Source organism: Bidens hawaiensis, unplaced genomic scaffold (genome assembly GCF_021521415.1).
Source record: "Bidens hawaiensis isolate Kalapana, Puna unplaced genomic scaffold, B.hawaiensis_p1.1 tig00010731_1, whole genome shotgun sequence".
NCBI lineage: Eukaryota > Viridiplantae > Streptophyta > Magnoliopsida > Asterales > Asteraceae > Bidens > Bidens hawaiensis.
In genome coordinates, this window is record NW_027491821.1 from 798,973 (window position 1) to 822,810 (window position 23,838).

A 23,838-nucleotide genomic window follows, 5' to 3' on the forward strand; every position below is an offset into this window, starting at 1 on the left:
GTCATTCCAGACGCTTTTTCAGGCGCGTGGGCGCGATTTTTCGGGCGCGTGGCCGCGAAATTAATGGTATGCGTCCTGTCAACAGCTGTTGCCAGCTTGCTTTTTGCCACGTGTCGTGGTTTCATTGCACCTTCGTTTTCTCTCTCTTCCGCATTAATTTCATCGCATTAATTGCGATTAGTATATAAAGGGGGAGAGGGTTATTTGTAATCCACACTTTCACTCTTTTCTTCATCTTCTTTGCGATTTCCGGCGAATACTTATCCTTTTCAGGCAAGCATTCTCCCGAAATCGTTTTCTTCTTTTACAAGATGTCTCGTGATATCGATTCTACAGCTGACGACAGGAGTACTGCTGGCGAGTGCCAGTGTGCTCTGCCTGGCGATCTGTACCGGTATGTTGTCAGGAAGTTCATGCTCGAGTCTCTCGAGCCTGAGTTTCCTGAACCCCATCAGACCGTGTATGATGCCCCCCGAGGCAAGATCGGGGTTTATGCAGCATTCTTTGTCTATGGGAATCTTAGGTTCCCATTGACAAAGTTTGTTTACCGTGTCCTTGAGAGGCATGGTGTTCATTTGACCGAGTTGCACCCCATGGCGATCGCCAAGATTCGCCATTTTGAGTGGGTGTGCCGGATACTAGGCGTTGAGCCCTATGTTGACCGCCTGATGACCTTCTACACTTGGAGGTGCATCCAGGGGTGGTACACGTTGACAACCCGGATTAAGGGTTTAAAGATCTGTGCGACCGAGCGCAGTCTTCGCGCGTGGAAGAGGGAGTTTTTCTTCATATCCGCCCGCGCCATCCCCATTGCCATGAAATTCAGGAACGGGCTAGCACTTCCCAGCCTTCACGCCTCCAGCTACCAGGAGGCGGAATGGTTTGCGAAGATATCTCGGGTCCAATCTCCGGTTTACCGGTTTGCGGAGTCCGGGATGGTGATGCTGGGGATGAGCCGGGTGTGGAAGGAGGCTGATGCGCGCAAGATTCCGATCGTCCTCGAATACGGTTCGAACTCTGTTCCTTACGGTATGCCTCTTTCCCTTTTGTTGATTTTGGATTTCTTCTAACTTTTTTCCTGTTTATTTCAGAGGGGAACGACCTGCAGTCGCTCCTTAACCCGCGGGAGGCTGACGGTCCCGCACGGATAGGTACCCGGGCTCTAGATGAGAACGAGTTGCCCATCTTAGAGCAAACGGCGGATCGGTTCGTGGAGGTCTATCCGCTAGGCCATGAAATCCTTAGCGCCCGTCGGCCAGGTAAGGCGCTCTTCGACCCTCGACCCCTCAATGTTGAAACCTCTGCTGGAATTCCTGTAATCGTATGTTCTGATGAGGAATCCGCAGATGGTCCTCCGTTGGTGCGGAAGAAGAAGGCTGCCGGCGGGAAGGGGAAGATGAAGGCCTCCACTGCCGATCCAGCGCCTCGGTCTGACTCGGAGACCGAGAGCGAAGAGGTGGCGGGGAATCCCGGTGGTGATAAGACCACAGCTCCGGAGGTTTCAACTGTCACCTCCGGAGAGCCAAAGAGGACGACGGTGACCGGCGCAAAGAGGCCGGCTCCATCGGGTCCATCCCCGCCTCTCCGTACCTTTAGGCTCAAGAAAACCCGTAAGTACAACTTTCCTTTAGCTTTTATCTTCATAGCTTAATCTGTTTTAACACTTTTCTTCTTTACGCAGGCGTGGATGTTGGCGCATTCCAGGGTGAAGCGCCTAGTAGTACCTCTCCGCCAATGACGGTAGGCTTGGTCAGCCTACCTGAGGCGTCGACCCAGGCGCCTGCGCCTGCTTCCGCTGGATCAGTTGCTCACTCCTTTGTGCCGACTGTTCCAGCCGAGATGACGTCACCGCCGGCTGTGAGTGCGATTTTTACAGCATCCTTCACAGAGCCGGCGGTTACTATTGCTGCGGATTCTGCGGCAGCGACCTCGGTGGCGACCACGGCGGCTGCAACCATGCCCCCGCCATCGGCAACGACGGCCGGTCCATCAGGTACGCATGGTGCTTCCCGCCAATCTTTGCTACCTTCCCATCTGCCTGACCTCTTGGATGGATTTCCTTTGGGTTCAGGTGATGGGTTCGGCGGCTATCGGCCTGTTATTGACCCTACAGGTGCGTAGGGTTCTTCTGGCCCATTTTATGCATATATATTTTATCATCTTTTCCTAACTGCTTTGTGTTTTTTGCAGTGTCGGATTCCAATGAAGTGTATGTTCCACGATGGAACATTCGCCGAGGAACAACCCTTCGCACCCCTGTGGAGTGCGTGGAATGGGCTCGTCACGCTGCTCCTAGTGGTGCGTTGGGGGAAGCCATGGCTAGCTACCAGGAGGGTAGGCTAACCAATAAGCTTCGGGTTCTCCTTGCTCAAATGCAGCCGCGCGTCGAGCTGCTTTGTCGTGAAAACGACAAGTTAAAAGCAGCTCGCCTTAAAGAAGTTGCTCAGGCGCGGGCCATCCGGGAGGAGAACCAAAGGCTTTCCGCCATAGCTGCGGAAAAGGAGAAGGCCTTCAAGGCCCTTGAGGTTGAAGTTCAGGCACGACTCGAGGCCCGTTCCAAGGCTGCCCAAGCTGTTAATGAACAGCTTCGGCTGGCTAAGGAAACTGCGAGGAACGCAACCGAGAGGGCCACCAAGGCTGAAGCTGTTGCTGAGCCTCTGCGCGTGGAGAATGAAGAACTTAAAGCCAAATTAGAGGCTCTCCAGCAGGCTCATGATGCCTTGGCGATGGAGGATGCTAAGAAGCTTCAAGAAATCTTGGACCAGAGGGGGGTGCTTGACCATACCGAGCGTAAGCTAAAGGGCGTCGAAGAGGCTGCGGCTAAAGAAGTGTTGCTTGCCAACCTCAACAAGAATGAAGCCGAACGCGCCCGTAACGAAGCTCAAGCTGCCCTCCAAGAGGCTTTGGTTGCCAAGGAATGGCTTCTTCGAGAAGCGTTGTCTCAGGTAAGTCTATCTTCATGTCTTCACGCTTTTCTTTGTAAATAGGGTGTTGACACCTGTATATTTTCTTATGTAGGTTGTGCATAGGGTCTTCTCAGAGACATCTTACGACGATGCTATGAGCGCAGCCCTCAACGCTTCTCACGAGGATGGGGAACGGGTCGGCTTCCTGCTTGGTCTAGGGTTCGTTGAGAAAGGCGTCCCGCCTTCCAACTTCCCTTTGTATAATGTGGATACTGAAGCTATCTACGACCAAGCAGTGAATCAGTATGCTGCCTTCCCGCATCCGGTGGTGGAGAAGGTGAATGAAGTTGCTGCTGCTGATGATGGGCTAGCTATCCTTAAGGCTTTCCTTGAACAGCCACGCTCTACTGACGGCGCTGGTCCAAGTGGAAGTGGCCCTGAAGCCTGATCCTGAAGATCCCTTCCCGCCGCTAGGATAGATTTAGTTTGTATAGATTTACTTTCTTATAGGCGGGTAGTTACCCGGCCATTCTTGTAACGAATATTTGTGAAATATAAATCTTTGTGCGGCTAAGACCGCTTCTTTCATTGGATTCCCTGCTTTATAAACGTTATATGACTCACATACTTTAGTTTAAATTAGCAATTTTCCAAGTGTTTAGAATAAGTTAACCTTTGAACGTGGTAGATAGGTGTGAAGTTTTGCTTCCTCTTCCGTGATTGTGCGGGTAGGACCGTCACTTGCACGTAGTAGGATGGCTAAACTTTACCATCTGACCTGCGTGTAGGTTTTCTTCATCTTTGAGGATAAGTTAACCTTTGAACGTGGTAGATAACAGGTGTGAAGTTTTGCTTCCTCTTTCGTGATTGTGCGGGTATGACCGTCACTTGCACTTAGTAGGATGGCTAAACTTTACCCATATCTGACATGCGTGTAGGTTTTCCTCATCTTTGAGGATAAGTTAACCTTTGAACGTGGTAGATAACAGGTGAAGTTTTGCTTCCTCTTTCGTGATTGTGCGGGTAGGACCGTCACTTGCACTTAGTAGGATGGATAAACTTCACCCATATCTGACCTGCGTGTAGGTTTTCCTCATCTTTGAGGATAAGTTAACCTTTGAACGTGGTAGATAACAGGTGAAGTTTTGCTTCCTCTTTCGTGATTGTGCGGGTAGGACCGTCACTTGCACTTAGTAGGATGGCTAAACTTCACCCATATCTGACCTGCGTGTAGGTTTTCCTTATCCTTTTTTAGGATAACCTTTGAACGTGGTAGATGATAGGTTGAAGTTTTGCTTCCTTGTTCGTGATTGTGCGGGTAAGACCGTCACTTGCACTTACAAGGATGGCTAAACTTTACTTACATCTGACCTGCGTGTAGGTTTTCCTTATTTTTATCGTTGTGTTTATGCGGGTTTTGCCGCCTTCCCCACGTAACGACTTACTTCTTCCCGTTTATGCGGTGAATACCGGCACCAGTGTGGGAAGTTCATAAGTATAAAGGTAAACACATTATGAAAGGAGAATCAATTCCATTAGAAGTGGCTCTAGGCCTTTTCTTTACAAGTTTTGGAATTGATCTACATATAACATTTGCGTAATTGAGCTCCATTCCATGTTCTTGGGATGGGAGTGCCATCGAGCCTTTCGAGCCGGTACGCGCCCTTTCCCAGGACTTCTTTGATAATGTATGGCCCTTCCCAGACCGGGGCCAGCTTTCCTGGGCGTTCTTGGTTCGAAGCCTCGTTGTTACGCAGTATGTAGTCTCCTATATTGAAGTTGCAGAGTTTTACTCGCGTGTTGTAGTACTTTTGCATTTGTCGCTTGTAGTTCTCTTCACGCACTGCGGCTAAGTCTCTGCGTTCCTCGGTCAGCATAAGATCCAACCGTCTTTCCGCATCATTGTCTTCTGGCTGAATCAAGACCCTTGGTGAGGGTAGACCAATTTCGACCGGGACCATGGCTTCAGTGCCATAAGTGAGGCTGAACGGGGTTTCTCCCGTACTGGCTTTCTTCAGCGTTCTGTTTGCCCAAAGGACGTGCGGAAGCTCGTCCACCCAGCCGGATCTGTGTTCCAATAGTCTTTTCTTGATGCCTTCGATGATGCTTTTATTTGCTCTTTCCACCTCACCATTACCTTGCGGGTGTGCCACTGAGGTAAAGGTGTGGGTGATTTAAAGTTCTTTTAGCCACTGTTGTAGCTTCTTGTCAGCAAAGTTGGTGTCGTTATCGCTCACCAAATTCTGTGGAAGTCCAAAACGACAAATAATAAATTCTCAAATAAATTTTTTGATATGTTTCGCGGTTGTTTGGGCTAAAGGTTTTGCTTCTATCCACTTGGTGAAGTAGTCGATGGCTACCACTAGGAACTGAACATTTCCTGCTGCTGTAGGAAATGGGCCTGTCACATCGATGGCCCACTTCTGAAATGGCCATGAAGAAGTGACTGGAACAAGTTCATTCTTCGGGCGGTGCGTGTTGGGTGCGTAAAGCTGGCAAGACCTGCATTTTCTGATGTATGCCAGTGCATCCGTATGCATCCCCGGCCAAAAGTATCCCGCGTTGTTTAGCTTGGCTACAACAGCGCGGGGACCTGCGTGTACTCCACAGATGCCTTCGTGTACTTCCCTTAGGAGGTAGTCAGCATCTTGGTTGTCCACGCATCTTAAGAGTGGGCCAAGAAAGTTACGTCTGTAAAGGATGTCATTGACGAGTTGATAATTCAGTGCCTTACAGCGTAGTTTTCTTGCCTGTGTTTTGGACTCCGGTAGTGTACCTGTCGCAAGGTATTTTATTATTGGTGTCATCCACGTTTCCGTGCCGGTTTGGATGACACAAATTTCCTTGTGCGGGACCGAAGGTGTCTCGAGGAGTTCAATGCGGATATCCTTTCCTAGGTGGGTAAAGGCTAATGAAGCAAGCTTGCTTAACGCATCCGCAGATTTGTTTTCACTTCGCTTGACGTGTATGACTTTGCAGTCATTGAAATCGCGCATAAGGGATTTTGCTTGTGCGAGGTACAGGGCCATTGTGTCGTTCACGGCCGTGTACGTCCCGTTGATTTGATTGGCTACTAACATGGAATCCACGTGGGCTTCCAAGTTTTTCACTCCCATCTTACGCGCAATTCTCAGCCCAGCCAGGAATGCCTCATACTCGGCTTCGTTATTCGTACTTGGAAAATCCAGTCGAATAGCGTAAGTGTATTCTTGGCCCGCTGGGTTGGTTAGCTTTAGCCCTGCGCCTGAACCCTCGTTATTGGCTGCCCCGTCAGTGTAGAGTCGCCAGACATCATTGATGTCTTGTGCTGGAGAGGGTTGAGCCTCTTCCTGGCACTCTTTTTCCCGTGATGCAGGTACTTCTGTAATAAAGTCGGCCAGGACCTGGCCTTTTATGGCTGGTCTTGGTTTATACTTTATCGCGTACTCTCCCAACTCAATTGCCCATTTGGCTAGGCGTCCCGATAACTCGGGTTTGCCTAGAACGTTTGCAAGTTTGAAGTTGGAGAGAATGGTGATTGGGTGACCCTGGAAATATCGTCTTAACCTGCGTGAAGCGTGTATAAGTGCTAAGACTAATTTTTCGAGGGTAGAGTACCGGGTTTCTACGTCTGTTAAGATACGGCTGACATAATAGATTGGCATCTGGGTGCCTTTTCGCTCTACTAGCAGGACTGCCCCGGTTGCTCTATCAGTTGCGGAAATGTATAGGATTAACTCCTCTCCCGCTTCTGGTGCTGTGAGTGTTGGGAGTTCGATCAAGCGTGACCGAATCTCCTGAAAAGCTGCTTCCGCTTCTGGTGTCCAGCGGAAGTGCGTTTTCTTCAAACAGTTTCTCAACGTTGACACGAAGGGAAACGACTTATCCGCGTGGTTTGCCAAAAAGCGATTAAGTGCCACTAGTCGTCCATTCAGTGTCTGAGCCTGTTTGATGGTAGTAGGTGATTCCATTTTGATAATGGCTTCGACCTTTTCAGGGTTCGCTCTGAAGCCATCTTTAGTGACGATGACCCCCAAGAACTTCCCTTCTTCCATTCCAAAGGCACACTTGCTCGGGTTGAGCTTCATGTTTATCTTCCTGAGCGTGTTGAAAGTTTCTTCGATGTCTTTCAACATCGCTTCTTGGTCAGGGCTTTTGATGACCAAGTCATCCATGTAGACATACGTATGTAGGCAGTGATCAAATTTTGAGTGATCAAATTTTCGATATAGGCATACGTATGTATTTGTGTTTTGAGTGTATATAATGTGTAGTTTGGTCAGTGTCAAGAACTCTGATCGTGTTCAGTCATTTACTCGCACATCTTATGTGCATTACTGAAACGACGACACTTTCACGTACGAACAAGCCATTGAACCTGCTTAACTAAATCTGTTCTAGATGTTTGGGTAGAGTTCAAAGAGTTGGACCAAGTTGTGCATAAACAAGATCACCACAATCATTATTAGCCATCTTATATAAGGCAGTAGATGTATAGTTTGATAACCATATTTTCCTCAAGAAGGATTTGTGGTCACACAAAAAATTCAAAAAAAATCATAACTTAAAATAATAATTAAAAATGAAAAAAAATAAAAAACCAAAATGTTTCCCCCGTCATTTTTCGTTCAGAATAAAAACCGACGAAAAGACACAATGTAGAGAAAAAAGACATAATGCCGAAAATGAAAAAACAACACAATGATAGATAAAAAAAGACACAATATGTCGCAAAATTTAACATAAAGCCGAACAAAATATAACACAATGTTGAGTAATATAACACAATATAAAGAAAAAAAAACACAATATAAAGAAAAAAAGACACAATGTTAATGAAAAAAGACATAGTCAATAACGAAAATAAACACAAAACACAATGATAAATTAAAAGACACAATGATGTTTTTTCCTTAACATTGTGTCTTTCGAAGTTTTTTTTAGAACGAGGAAGACGGTGGAAACATTTTTGTGTTTTTACATTTTTTATTTTTTAATTAAATTTTGAGTTATGATTTTTTTTTTAATTTTTCATTATTTTTAGGGGTTTTTTATGGCTAGAAAATTTTCTCATTATTCTCATTTTTGTCTCCCTTTATAGAATAACTCAACCCACATGACTTATATCAAAATATCACATATTTGGGTTGTTAGTACGATAACCCGTTTAATAAAAAGGTTAAAGACGTTCTTAATTAAGGGGTGATGTTCAGGTTAACTTGTTTTCGAACATTATGAATATAATGGTTGCGTCCAAACAATAAAAATGATGCATCTATAAATTACTTGTAACTTAACAGACGTATGTACCACCTCCCTAAATAAACACATCACATGTGAATATTTATACACTTCGTGCGTAAAGAATCACTTTAGAGTAAAAGACACAAATAATGTTGGACTTAGGCTGAGGGTACTGGGGGTGAGCGGGGGGACGTGGCCGCCTACGTGGCTCGCGAACACCGCTACACTCCTCAGGTGAGCAAGGGCGCGGTGGTCCGGCGTGGGTGTGACCGCGGGAGCAAAATAGCCGTTGGGTTGTTTGGGTTTTCAAAAAAATAGTCATTGGCTATTTTTAATTCCTTTTTTTTAATAAATAACACATTATAAATAACTACCTCATTTTATAACAACAACACATCATTCTCACTACATTTCTCTCTAATAATTTAAGAATCTATCAACTTACAAACCATGTCGGGTTGGGGCAACATCAACGACACCCAATTTCCCGATGAATATAACTACATGGACGGCGATTCATTTCAAGAGTTCATCGGGATGTCACAACCCGATTTTTCGGTCCCGGAAACACAACAAGAGCCGGCAAAATGATCCCACAAAAAGAAGGGGAAGAATACCGGCGAAGCGGATGGTCCTTCGGTACCGGAGAAGCAAAAGTCTACTCCGTGGTCTAAAGAAGAGAAGCTTGCGTTGGCGAAAGCTTGAATTGAAATATCCCAAGATCGGAACGCGGGTAAATTATTACGTGAATTTTATTGTTTAATATATCTTTTAAGTTTTGTGTGTACTTATTACATTTTTTGTTATTTATTTTGTAGCCGACTTTCAAAAAACTCGAATTTTTTGGGCCAAGGTTCGGGAATGTTTTTATGAACAAGTGGGGAGTAGGGCTCGTACCGATAATATGATATCGGGTCGGTGGACCGATACTCGTAAATACGTAGGATTGTTTACCAACATACATAACCGCAATGCTAACCGAATGCGGCCGAGTGGGTCCGATGATCTCGCGGTTTACCGATTCATTTGTGATGAATGGAAACAAGAGGTGTTGCGGAGGTATGGGGTGGTGAAGACATTTTACGATGGCTACTTGTGGGAGGTGTTAAGAAACCGTTTTCAAGAGTTTGGCTTTTCTAGCCAAAGACTTTAGCCACCTACCGCCACACGACCAAGCGCTAATGGAGGAAGAAAAAGAACGTATTCGGAAGGAATTGGCAACACAAAAATAAACGTGCAATTTATATGTATTTTTTTATTTCCCTTTTTATTTTCCTTTTTATTTATGTTTTAATGAAGTATTTTAATTTATATTTGTGTATATAACAAAAAATAATAATAAATAAAAAAAATCATCCCTTGATCAAGCCCCTGATCACCTGGACCACTACACCCTTTGGGGCTTGGTTGAGAGACTTGATCCTGTGCCACATCAACGCTTACGTGACGCAAATATATTAGATCACTTGGGGCTTAACCAAACCTCACTATCCTTAGCCTTATTGACATCCCCCAAAATTTACACATTTATTGTACATAATAATCTTGTTTAAATTAAACACTGAAATGTTCACCAAATCATAATGAAGGTGACAATTTAAATTACGTGTGATTATCTTTATTAATTTATTTATTTTTTAAAAAAGTAATATTTACATCAAGATAGAAGACAAATAGGCAAAAAGCTGCGTTGATAGGCCCTTTTTGATTGCAAACTCCAATCTTTTTAAAATAATCTAATTATTAAAAGTAAAAAAAAAATATCTTACATAGTACGTGTAGTCTATGCTAGGGATGAGCTCGGGATGATACCGGTACCGATCCCGAAAATTTGAAATATTTGGTGCCGGTATCGGTACCGATACCGAAAACTAGAAACTTGGTACCGATTCGGTGCCGAATTCTGTACCGGTACCAATCAGTAATCGGTACCGAAAACGATCATCCCTTGTCTATGTTGCAACCAATTGGTGTCTAGCTGGGTTGGATAAGGCTTGGGCTTTCCTATGGGAGGTCTCAAGTTCGAATCCCACTCCGGGCGGCCTTGAGGTACCCGTCACCAATGAAGTTATAGTAAGACAGGGAAGCCGTAGTGGCACGGGTTCGATCCTGAGGGTCGGCCCAGATCTGTCGCGGACTGAATGGAGGTGTTTTACCGGCATCATACCTCTTGCGGGTTGGGGTGATGGGTATCCAAATGGGTACCGGGGTAAGGGTTCCCTCCTCCAACCCTTTTTTTTTTTTGTCTGTGCTGCAGTGTTTGGGCTGCAAGCGGCATGTTGAGCTAAGCACATTACTTGCAAAGTTACAAAGCTCTTCCAAGGCCCATGATGCCAACATAAAGAATCATCGAGTTACAAAGTTACAAAGCTCTTCCAAGGCCCATTACTCATTGGTTTGCTTCAAATAGTTCAAATATTTTAAACTAAAATCACAAAGTATACATGCATGATATAGATCAAAACATATCAAATAAATCAAATTTTGCTTGCATTAAGTTAACGGAATTAATATAGTTTTTGTTAGTAAATCTACAAAGCCAAATAGAATGTGTTGTAGGTGATAGCGGTGGTGGAGATGACGAATGTTGATGTGTCTGTCTTTACAAAATCGAAATAAAAAAAAAATTCAAGCTTAACGTTATTAAAATCACCTTTAGATTAAAATACCCGACACATCACAAATCATTTCGCACTTTGCGATTCAACTAGATTACCGCAATCAAAATTCGCCATTTTAAGGAAAGCACTAGGAGTGTAGCTAGCAAACCATACTTTCCTCAAGAAAGTCATCAATATCCCTTTGCTTTGCTGCATAAACCCGACACAATACGAAACACTAATAAGACTAAAGCTCCTCCATCTCCTTTCCTTCCCATACTTCTCCAAACCCTTTGTAATCCTCTCGTATTCATCTTCTTCATTATTCGGTTTCTTCAAAAACGCTTCCCCAAGGCACCTACCGAGCACCACCGAGTCTTCTAACGATGAACACCCGCCTTGACCAATGTCGGGAGTCATGGGATGAAGCGCGTCCCCAGCCACACAAACGTTATCTTTCATTATGTTACCAAATAAGACATTCCATGGCAATCTAAACTTCAGTGGTGCATAGGATATGCTACTTAATGCAGTTTTTTCGACCACATCTTGTGCTTCTTGAGGCATCTTGTTGATACGACTCAATACAAAATGCTTCATTTTTACCGGATTTACTTGCCAATCTTCTTCATCTACAGGAAAAGTTAATTGGGTTAGGGTCAAAGGACATAACGCGATAGAGTTTTTAAATGTAAAGGATGTTTTCTGTCACGTCTTTCGCTAAAGGACGTCCACTAAAAAAACAATTAAACATAAATGACGTCTTTTGCTATTTTGTCATTCTTTTACTTTATAAGTGGGACTAAGCGACAACTAATATACTATAATACTATATATAAAAATTTCTAATATAACGTTTCGATATATAACTTATTATTTATAAACATTTATAAAATGTAAATGTTTTTATTGCCATTTCAGTTAATTTGGTTGTTTAGGCAGGTATAACTATATCATATCATAAACATAACAACTGGTAATCAACAAAATTATAATCAAGACACTGATTTTCTAACATTTTGGTTTATTTTGATTTCTTAATCAGTTTGCTTATTTCAATTTAATTTACTCTTTGATGTGATTTGGTTATCTGGTTTTTAAATTATTATATTTGATATACTCTTAAAATGATTTGGTTATTCGATTTTATGCTTACCCCTACCCCTAAGTTTTGTATTCAGAGAGAGACAATTTTAAATGACTTACAAGACGGAACTTGAGACGGGGTGAATGTGCAAAACCAGTACACGCTCTTGTCATCAACCGGAAGAAAACCAAAGCGCACTCCGCCTCCAAAGTTCACATGAAACATCGGATCAAAACCCGAGCCATCTGGGAACTCCACTAGACCTCGAATAGCCGCTCTCCCAACACTTACGGGTGTCCCAAGACCCAACCATTTTGCCACCACTGAGTTAACCCCATCACATCCTATCAACACCTACATTGATACAAATATAACTTGTATAAGAGAATACGTACCACAATGGTTTGACAAACCCGAACCAGCATTGAACCAAGCGTACCTTGGTTTTAAGAATAGATCCATCGGCTAGGTGCACCAGCTTAAAGCGACCGAGTTCGTCAATGGATGCAACCTTTGAAGAGTACCTAATGGTGCCTGGTGGCAACTCGTTCACTATTGTCTCTAGTAAATCCTTCCTCCTAACGCATCGGCTTTCATAACCCTCACTAATGAAACACAAATTATAGTTGTTAATTTAACATCTACCGCTACTAAAAACAACCATTTGTGACAGTTATAAGCAGTAACGTAATATGTAACTGTAACATAAAACAAATATTAAAAAATGTGACTTGAACAAGACTCGTTTAGCAAAACATATTTGATCTTAACTGTTTTAGACTCGTTTAGACAAACACAAACGTGTTAGAATTTCATGTTTCTTACACCATTTATGGGATATCAAAAATGTACATTTTATAAAATAAATCAAGTGTGACTTACAAATTTCCATCTTTATCAAGTGCTTGCTCTGAAGTAAACTGACCGGTCTCAGGAGACGCGATCTTGAATCTACAAACACAAAACTAATATCAAAATTCTGAATTTAAACTGCTAAAACAATGTAACAAATACTTTTTATTAAATCACAGTTTTACCCTTTCATCTGTGTTGATTTTTGTCTTAAGACATTCCCAATTCCTACAGCATCTAATGCCTTCCAAGCATTGGTCCATAGCGTAAGGGCAAATCCGGTAATCCGCAAACTGTCTGATGACTCCAACACCAAACTCCTCAATCCTAACCTTAAAACATAAAAACCGAATCTAAAACATATTAACTTCTGTCAATTCATATGTAACAGCTTGTAAGTTGTTAATTGGGTCATCCCGTTCAGGTTTCGGGTTAGTTGTTTTTTTTTTCCGGAAAAAAACTCACCACCAACCCCAGTGTCGGACCAGAGAATTCACCCTAAGACCTTAACGAACTAAATAATGTACACACTTTTTTTTAAACCGTTAAAGTTATAGCAATAAATATAAAAATAAAAATACGTATAAAATATTGGGAATTTTTAAAAATTAGGTGTCACGTAAAAGCGTGCCTAGCCGGGGGCCGTCCATGACCAATCCGACCCTATTAAGGTTTGAGTTTGTCAGGTTTCAGGTAAGTTGGGTTTCAAAATTCATCATCAAATTCGACATACGCAAGAATACCTGTGAAGGGATAAAGCGGTAGTGAGACCAGCTAATCCAGCACCTACAATAACTATATCTACATCTTCTTCATGATTCATCTTAAAAGTTATATGGGATTTTTGGAGTGAGTTTGTATTTCTAAATGTGGAGATATAATGTGTTGCTATTAGATTATATAACAGTAGAAGTACTAGAAGAGGTGACCAAGTCCAACACGGGTACACAAAGGCGGCTGCCTCATTCCATCAAATGTGTGACTCCCAAGGCAACTAAACATTATTTTCAGATAATAATAATAATAATAATAATAATAATAATAAAGAGGGCCCAAAAAATGCATATTTTAGCTTCGTTATTTTGTTTTTATTGATATCAAAGTTTTGTATTTCATTAGTTACGTTATAAATATTGACTTGGACATGTATGTAAATCAATGAAATCATATATGGATTAGTGGAAGTGCCGAGAACACGGGAAAAACTATAATAATTATTATTAATTTAATTTTGAACAACTTTCTTGATTTAAACTTAATTTGATCAGTACGTGACTTTTTATTGACGACCATGACACTGAACTCTAACCTCTTGAAAACTGTGTGTTATCACTGAAAGTGTTCTTCATCATCATTATCATTATCATCATCATCATCATTATCGTACTCAGTAAATTCCACCAATAGCAAAGATATGGTAAAGTCAGAGGATGGTAAGATGTAGACAGCTTTACCTCTACCCCGTAGCTCGATAGTAGTTTTGCATCAAGCCTTGGACATAAGGCACATTACACAGAACACTCAGCCATTGGGACACCCGCTAATTGGTACATGTACTTTTGTATTTCGGCCATCAACGCCACCACATGATGCATGATTTATGTTCCGTCACTTTTAACGTTATTTTCACGAAAATAGTAAAATAACGTCAAAATTAGTGCAATTTCACTTTTGCCCACCCAGGGCCCACACATAAATACATGCCCGGCTCCGAGAATGCGAAAAAAATTTTTGAGCCAAATGCGAATTTTTTTTTGAGTATTTAATAAAAGAAACATTTTTTTTGTTTAAACAATTTAATTCCAAATGGGCTTACTTTATTATGATTTGAGTTGTGTAAAAAAAATTATGTATAAAAATAAGCTTAAAAATGTCTTACATAAAATTAGAACTCACAACCTTTTGGTTAGATATCATACCCATTACCATTAAACCAAGCTACTGGTCATGTAATTTTGTTAAAATATTGAATATACATATATTTTTTCATAAAAGTAAATATAATTTAAAAAAAATCGGGCATGTGGCCGTCGACTACACCGTCATACCCCATAGCCAGCTCTGCATAAATACATTATATGCACGCACCACTGCCAGAACGTTACTGAAAGCGTTCATGATATTGTGAAATGGAAGATGATGCCATGTATGCATTAGCGGGTCGTGACCCAAGGATGCCTGGTGCACCAAATGGAGTGGAGTCAGTGGACTGCGGGTGCGATATTTTCGGCGGTTTGTTAAGTCCTAGGAGTAGGAGGTGGATAAACCCATGGTGAGAAAATGGCCCAATCAGGCCCACATGAAACTTGGGCTGGCAGGAACCTGTAGGCTAGAGGTGTATAAACCGGGTTTTTAAATACCCGATTATGGGTATGGAACCGGGTTTAGGTATGACCGGGTATTGGAAAATCGAGTATTGGAAATACCCGGCTCAGGTTCCGGTTTGGGTATTGTCCCTAAAACCATACCCTATGCACAGGGTTCAGGTCGGATATTTGAATCCCCATTTCGGGTTTTTTTTCGAGGCTTTTTTCCATGTATAGATTTGATTATTTAAGGGGTTGCACTTTTTAGAGGTATTCTTTAGGTAGTTTCCAAGAAATTTTCAGGTATAGATCAGGTATTTGAAAAACCCGGTTTCGGGTATTGAAAAAACCCGGTTCCGGTTTTCGGGTATATATCGGGTCCAGGTACAAGTTTTGGTACTTAAATGAATACCCTATCCGTACCCTACAGATAGGATCGGGTATGGGTTGGGTATTAAAAACCCATGTATAAAAAAAACCAGTTCCGGTTTTTTTTTTTTTTCAGATCCAGTTCCGGGTTCGGGTTTTCTTTGCACCCCTACTCTAGTGTAGGCTGGTAAAAGTTTCCACCAAGATTTTGGAAACATAGAATTTTAACATTGCAACAATTTCCATTATATTTCAACAACTGAAACATCACATATCATTTCCCATTTTGCAATTCATCAAACAAGATTACCACAATCAAAATTAGTCATCTTAAGGAAAGCACTAGGAGTATACCTAGAAAACCATACTTTCCTCACCAAACTTCCTTTGCTTTGCTGCATAAACCCGACACAATACGAAACACTAATAAGACTAAAACTCCTCCATCTCCTTTCCTTCCCATACTTCTCCAAACCCTTTTTAATCCTCTCATATTCATCATCGTCTTCACCCGGTTTCTTCAAAAACGCCTCACCACGACACCTTCCAAGCACCACCGAGTCTTCTATAGCTGCACACCCGCCTTGACTAATGTCAGGCGTCATGGGATGAAGTACGTCCCCGGCTACACAAACGTTATCTTTCACTATGTTGCCGAATAAGACATTCCATGGTTGTCTAAACTTCAATGGTGAATAGATTATGTTACTTAAGGTTGTTTTTTCCACCACATCTTGTGCTTCTTGAGGCAACTTGTTGATACGGCTCGATACAAATTGCTTCATTTTTATCGGGTTTACTTTCCAATCTTCTTCATCTATAACAATCATAAAGATGTTTAAAATGTAAAAATATAAAACCAAACCATTGGTTTCTTAATCATTTCAGTTATTAGATTTAAATGGCTTACAAGATGGAACTTGAGACGGGATGAACGTGCAAAACCAATGAAAGGTCTTGTGATCAATCGGAATGATACCAAAGCGCACACCGCCTCCAAAGTGAACATGAAACATTGGACCAAAATCCGAGCCATCAGGGAGCTCCACCAAACCCCGGATAGCCGATCTTCCAACACTTATAGGTGTCCCAAGATCCAACCATTTTGCCACCACTGAGTTAACTCCATCACACCCTATCAACACCTACATTGATATAATATAACTCATTAGTGAATAATATATATATACCACAATGTTTGAGAAATTAACCGGAGCGTACCTTGGTTTTAAGAATGGACCCATTGGCTAGGTGCACTAGCTTAAAGTGGCCGAGTTCATCGATGGCTGCAACCTTTGAAGAGTACCTAATGGTGTCCGGAGGCAGCTCGTTCACTATTGTCTCTAGCAAATCCTTTCTAATAACGCATCGGCTTTCGTAACCCTCACTAGAATCAAAATTTAGTTTTTAATTTTAACTTCAAATATGAATGTATATTAATACTTGACTCACAATTTTACATCTTTATCTAGTGCTTGCTCTGAAGTAAATAATCCAGTATCTAGTGAGGCAATCTTGAATCTGCAATCACAAAACTAGTTTCAAATTATGATTTGAATTGGCAAAAAGCCATATTATTGTAGTATTGTATGTTTTTTTGTTATTAATTTTAAATGACAACTTTACCCTTTTATTTGTGTGGATTTTTGTCTAAGGATATTCCCAACTCCTACAACATCCAATGCCCTCCAGGCATTGGTCCATAGTAAAAGGGCAAATCCGGTAATCCGCAAACTTTCAGACAACTCCAAAACCAAGCTCCTCAGTCCTAACCTTCAAAACCAAAATTAAAACTAGGTCTATTACAATTATGTAAGTTATTTAGTGAAAATGAACCAATGTGCGGGTATACAAAAAGGAAACTACATATATCTTACAATTATTTGCAGTAAAATTTTTGTTAATTACTAACAAAGTAACAATTCTTATTAATCGATAATATGTAATTAGAACAAAATATTTGCTAATCCGTTAGAACCCGTTAAACTTAACCCATTAGAATTGGATAGTTATTATGTTTTTGTTAAATAAGTTATTAGGTACCGACCCTAACCCGTTGGCTGATCCATGAGAACCAATAGTAGGGATAAACCTTAACCGACCCGAACCGTCAAATCGACCCGAACAGTGAACCCACTAGAAAAAATTCCTGGATCTGCCACTGTATAGAACTAATCCAAGAACTAGCAACTTGATTGATGTAATATATGTGACTATTATTTTCTTCAATAGTTTTTAATTTATTGTGTTTTTTTTTTGTTTTTTTTCTAGGATAATTACCAAAACCAACCAATCAGACAACAAGCTCGCCGGCCAAGGAGGCTAAGAATTAGTAGGTTTATAAACACATTACAGGTTGTAAGTAGCAGGTTTATAAACACATTACAGGCTGTAATGTATTTGTATTTATAAACCTGCTAATTCTTAGCCGGCATTTTACATGCATGCGTATTAATTTGAGTGGCCACTCAAATTAATACGCATGCATGTAAAGTGCCGGCTAAATTAGCTATCGCCTAAGATTTAGCCTATGCTTCTAGACGCCGGTTAAGTGTGATGAAATAAAACATCACATTAGTACTGTGCAAGTAAGCAACTACTTGTACAAGTTACAAGTGTGATGAAATAATAATAATAATAATAATAATAATAATAATAATAATAATACCTGTGAAGGGATAAGGCAGTGGTGAGGCCAGCTAAACCAGCACCCACAATAACTATATCTACATTTTCTTCTTCATGATTCATCATAGGATTGTTTTTTGAGTTTGTTTCAGTTTGTGTAAAGATTATGTGCTCTGCCATTATCTTATATAGTATTAGAATAAGTAGAAGATTAGGTAAAAGACCCTGAGACACAAAAAATGGTATTAGGTTGTAGATCCAAATTAATTATCTTAATCTACTTAACCCTTTATTTAACTTTTATTTAATACTTTTTGTATTTGTACTCTACATTAATATTATTATTTGTTTGCAAATGTATTTAAAAGTACAAACATGGAAAAATACATATGTTTACCATTTATCATGCTTCACGTGTCAAATATTTTATTAGGCTATATGCTCAATGATACGACCATTTGATCACTTAAATATTATACATGTTTTGAACATTGAAATAGTATCGTCACATTTAATAATCAATTATGTCATGTAGTTATTAAGAAATTATATGAATTGTTGTCAATTATCAATATTGTTTGATTATTGTGTTACTTTTGTTCTTTTGCAAATATAAACCTACATCAACACAATAAGAAACCTTTAAAGTCAATGTAAACGTAATTCGGTTGCATTAATTAAGTGATCGAGCATGTATATATATCAACTGTCCTATTTGTTCAGTTGGTAATATATTAAGATTTAATGGATCATGCGTAATATAACCCACAAGTAAACCACAACCCCTGAAATATATTCATATACGGTAAACTAGCAATGTTACCTAATGGACTATTTACGAAAGCAAATTAGGTGATTGATACGACACGTAATTTTATATATGCATGAACGATGTTCATAATTTGGGTCAAATCACAGTCACCGATTGCAACCATCATTCTTGACTCCTTGTTAGACCACGCACAGTGGTAACTAAGCATATAAAGGGGTTTTCTGACACGTGGCGTCCCAGTTAGCAAATATTAGTTTTGCAAAATGTGACATGGCAAAATTGTCCTGCAATTATTACTTAATATATTTTTTTCAATCTTATTTTCTAATATTTTATTAAAATAAAACAAATAATATTTCATTAAATAAATAAAAATTACATTAAAATTAAAAAAAAACTACATTAAAATGTTTAAAGAAATTATTAAAAAAACATAAAAGAGTTGTGTTTAAGTTTTGAGAAATAGTTGAGTTTGTTGGTTTGAAAATTGACCAAAACCACACTTTATATTGGTTGGGTTTTTTTAAGGTCTTATGGAGAATGAGAAAGAGTTGTGTTTAAGTTTTGAGAAATAGTTATGTTTAAATAAGGATTCGGTTTAAAATAATAAATGATTTAAACTTTTTTTTTAATATCTAGCCGTTGATAACGGCTATTACTATAAGACATGCTAAAAAACAACCGTTTTCTACACTTCAAACGGGACCATAACAAGAGGAAAAGGTTGCGGGACAGTGCAGCGCTCGTTTTGAACTCTACATCAAACCCACTACACGTGGTCTTAGAATTCATCTATTTATGTTTGAAACCAACCACCAATTGTTGAGAAAATCAAATACTGCATGAATTAGTCTGAAGAATTATTTCAGGTTCTTTTGTTGGTTAAGGATTATCTTGTATCTAATATCAAATCGATAGGTTTTTTGAACTAATCATGAACTGATAAAAAATGGTGGGAAATTAATCAGACAATGTTTGTACGTCAATGAATAGAAAACAAACATCATGATATTTAAATGTTTGAATGATGTTGATACATATTTATTTAGTCAAATATTTCATAATCATTGAAAACATTACCGTCTGTTAATCTGTTATAATATTATCATTACTGTTTATTTTTAATATAGCTAAAACTCAGTGTCAAGACCTCAAGATAACAAATCAATCACATGGCCTACAACAAAACACAACCTAAACTAAAAACAAAATTACAAATTATTCTTTTAAACAATAAAAAAATAAAAAGAAAACAAAACTCAAAACTCACTACTTAAAACTTAGTCTACACCTTTAGTACAAACTGATGATCCTAAGTCAATTATCTGAAACTGAAAAAATGAAACAAAACATAGAGATAGATGGTGCATGCAACCAACAACCAAACATTCATGAAAAACATTTCAAACCAACATCAACACCAACAAAACCACTTACTTTGTGTTTAATCACCGCCTTCTGCCGCCTGGTTCGGCCTGTTCGATCTGAACCCACCACGACCCCTTCCATGACCACCACCCCTCCCACGACCACGGCCTACACATCAAACACAGAAAACAGTCAGCCTTTGATTTCCGCTTGTTGACCAACGCGCATAAATAAAAATATGAAACTATACCTCGATATTCTTGATTGTAACCTCCGGCATCTTGTTGAGTATTATCATTATATGGTTCGTTATTATAGCCACCCCTCCCACGACCACGGAAATTACGACCCCTGCCCCTGGGAGACTCGTGATTGAAACCGCCAACGTCTTGCTGATTATCCATGTTATATCCATTGTTGTAACCGCCCCTTCCACGGCCACGGAAACTACGACCCCTGCCCCTAGGAGATTCCTGATTGTAACCACCAACGTCTTGCTGGTTATCCATATATGGGGCATTGTTGTAATTTCCCCTTCCACGCCCACGGAAGCTGCGGCCTCTTCCACGACCTCTTCCCCGTGGAAAACCACCCTGGCCTTCCCAACCACCATCATCATACTCATCTTGTGCATAACCATTTCCTGTTATTACAACTGAATCCTGTTACTAACATTTATAGATTATTTTTAAAATGAGATTTAGTTATTTATAATAATAATACCTGGTGCGGGTCTAGACCTCCCTGCCCCCCTTCCCCTTCCTCTTCCACCACGACCTCTGCCCCTCGCGGTTGGTGATCCCTCTGCAATATGAATAAACATATAAATAAAACTATCATACAAGTAATAAGCCCGTAAAGGAACAGAACATTCAGCAAACCGTTATTTAATTGTTCAGTGGGAAGAGAGTTTATTTAATAAACGAACAAACATTAAAACAAGTTTCTGGCATTTATGTTCCTGAACTTTCGTTCATTAAAATCAACTTATATTTGTTCTTTGCGTTATATTACGTTAGTAAGTTTAAGCCATTTGTGTTTGATCGTCTAGTTCTTACATGTCTTTAGTAACGTTCGTAAACGGTTCATTCCACCACAAACACAAACACGTCCATTTTATTAACAAGCAAACACGAATATGAAAATCCCCTTCGTGAACTTCATGTTTGATCGTTTGTACAAACAAACATGACCATTCGTTCAATACAATAAGGTGGGTGTAGAATATTAATGATATTATGATTATACCTCCTTCATATTCAAATTCAGTGGAAGCTTTAACCTGGTCAGCTGGTATGGGTGGTTGATACCTGACACGAAATTACAATTTTACCATAATGCATCAATGCTGATGACATCATAAGCCACTTATTATTTAAATGTTACACAAAATGAAGTTATACAAAGAGGACTTAACATACCCAATAGATGATGTATTTAACTCCACTTTAGAGAGGGTAATGGTGATCATCGAAACATGCCTCGTTGTCTCCAAACTGAAACAAAATGTCTGCTTCATAAGACATACAATATAAACCAAACAAAGATATTTTTTAAGGAAGGGCGTGAAGTTGTTCTTACGGGAGTAAACCTTCCTCTAGGGGTTCCCAGGTGTCGGTTATGTCGGTTGATCCAATGGATGTATTTTGATGAAGACCAACAATTCGCCTCTGCAATCAAGAATGATATACAGCATCTCTAAACTTGAACAAAAGTATAGTGACAAAACTAAAGAACAAAAACATATGATAAAATGTATATGATGATAAACCTTTATTAATTCCACAATTGTGACAGTCTTGTTGATAGCTCTACCCATAGCTTTAAACACAATCTCTGATGAGCCTTTTTCCTATATAGTAATAAAATAGTAAATAGTGGAATCAAACAGTATTATAGCAAGCACTTCAATCTAACAAGCATTAATAATCATCAATAAGAACACTTATAGTTTGTACAAATTGGCTAAAGAAATCAAATTAAGTGATTGAAGAAAGGTTTTGAGGATAATATATGCAATTGTAGAACATAAAAGCTGAAAATAATGTTGATGCGTATAGTTAACACAGTATTACAAAAAAGCTATAAACTTTAAATGTTTATATTAGAAAAAGGAGTAAAAGCTCCAAATATAAGCTATAACTAAAAAAACATCCTTATTAACCATAGATTTATTTCATTCCAATAAACATGACAGTCCACTAAAAATGAATTGCATCATACAAGATTGTAACACAAACAATCCAAAATAATAATACTCGTAATAATTCACAAATACAAACAAAACCCAACTTATAACGCTTGGGAAAAAATATACCGACAAAAATACATTGATAAACAACAAGATGAATGAGACTAATTCAACCCTGGTTATACAATTAGTAGCAAAATATGAACCTGAAGCAAAGTCATGGCATATGTGATATAGCTTCTCATTCTCCCTTGGCTAGTGATGCGTATCTCGTTCTCATTGATGGGTTGCTCTGCTCTTGGCTTCACAACTTTCTGGTACCGATCCATCTATCAACGTTATAAAAAAGCAAAAAATCAGCCCAAAAAAATAAAAAATCTGTCTTCCAAATCAATAGACAAATAAAACACATAACAACATTGTAATTAACTCACTTTAACTAAAAATTGCTAAAAAACAAAATATAAAATCAGAAACATCAACAAAGCATATCAACTTTCCGGAACTGATGACCGATCCATCTATCAAAGTTATAAAAAAACAAGAAACCAATCCAAAAAATAAAAACTTGTCTTCCAAAACAATATGCAAATACAAACAGATAACAGCATTGTGAATAGCTCTGTTTCAATAAATCCAATTATAACTTAAAAAGCATCTCAAAACCACCATCTATACACCAACAATAAAAAACTAACAGCTGATTATACAATAACAGTAGTAGGTACAAGCAACAGTGAAAAAAATAAACATGTATTAGTGCATGCATTAAGTAATCAGTAATTAATTAGTACTAATAAGTACCAATACAATCAATGCCTAATAATAACACACTCCATTACTCAAAATTAGAATTTATACATCACACCAAACAAATAAACAAAAAATCAAAGCTCAAAATCAACATCTTATTATCACAACATTACAACAAAACAAAGACCTACAGTATTAAACAATGAATCTAATTAATTGAACAAATAGAATAATAATAACGGTAATCGGCGTTTAATTTAACGAATACTGAAGATTAGATACAATAGAATAATAATAATAATATGATAATGATAATAATAATAATGATAATGATAATAATATACCTTTGATTTGTTGATTGATTTGGATAAGACAGTACAGAACAGCAGCTCTATGAGCCTTCTTCTTCTTCTTCTTCACCGGCTTCAGTTATCTTCGTTTAAGCCTAAAACTGTATGGCTATGGAGTTTTGGTATTTATACCACCTGTGCCCTAAACTCCTTATCCACACTCTTGAACCGGTTTTCCTTGGGTTTTAAACTGGGCTGGGCTTTGATTGTAGTTTTGGACTATGGTGACTAGTTGATGTAGGGTTTCAGATTTTATTCATGACTTGTAGTTTAGTAATGATGGAGTCCATTAACGTTGGGTGGAGGTGCCCATCCAAACCGGTTAACCGATTTTACACCGAAGAAACTGACGGACTAACCGATCTCTCTATAACCGGTTTTTACACCGAAGAAACTGACGGTTAGTAACCGGTTTTTCATTTTGGCCTAGAAC

The 23,838-nt window shown here is 39.4% G+C and overlaps 3 protein-coding genes across 3 annotated transcripts; all 3 read right to left on the minus strand.

The window, feature by feature from the left end:
- Positions 1 to 10,767: 10,767 nt before the first annotated feature.
- On the minus strand, positions 10,768 to 13,672 carry LOC143536029 (monooxygenase 2-like). Its single transcript, XM_077030118.1, has 6 exons — positions 13,412 to 13,672; positions 12,854 to 13,000; positions 12,699 to 12,767; positions 12,256 to 12,421; positions 11,936 to 12,170; positions 10,768 to 11,361 (listed from the first exon to the last, which is right to left on the minus strand). Exons 1-6 carry the CDS (start codon positions 13,489 to 13,491, stop codon positions 10,814 to 10,816), a joined length of 1,245 nt encoding a protein of 414 aa, XP_076886233.1. The 5' UTR covers positions 13,492 to 13,672; the 3' UTR covers positions 10,768 to 10,813.
- Positions 13,673 to 15,639: 1,967 nt separating this feature from the next.
- Positions 15,640 to 18,097, minus strand: LOC143536030 (monooxygenase 2-like). The gene is made up of 6 exons (XM_077030119.1): positions 18,012 to 18,097; positions 16,970 to 17,116; positions 16,796 to 16,864; positions 16,565 to 16,730; positions 16,254 to 16,488; positions 15,640 to 16,160 (listed from the first exon to the last, which is right to left on the minus strand). Exons 1-6 carry the CDS (start codon positions 18,095 to 18,097, stop codon positions 15,640 to 15,642), a joined length of 1,224 nt encoding a protein of 407 aa, XP_076886234.1.
- Positions 18,098 to 19,938: 1,841 nt separating this feature from the next.
- LOC143536015 (uncharacterized) lies at positions 19,939 to 23,546 on the minus strand. Its single transcript, XM_077030104.1, has 9 exons — positions 23,400 to 23,546; positions 22,509 to 22,631; positions 21,883 to 21,963; positions 21,693 to 21,781; positions 21,533 to 21,607; positions 21,360 to 21,421; positions 20,835 to 20,915; positions 20,362 to 20,754; positions 19,939 to 20,279 (listed from the first exon to the last, which is right to left on the minus strand). Exons 2-9 carry the CDS (start codon positions 22,629 to 22,631, stop codon positions 20,188 to 20,190), a joined length of 996 nt encoding a protein of 331 aa, XP_076886219.1. The 5' UTR covers positions 23,400 to 23,546; the 3' UTR covers positions 19,939 to 20,187.
- Between the last annotated feature and the right edge of the window lie 292 nt (positions 23,547 to 23,838).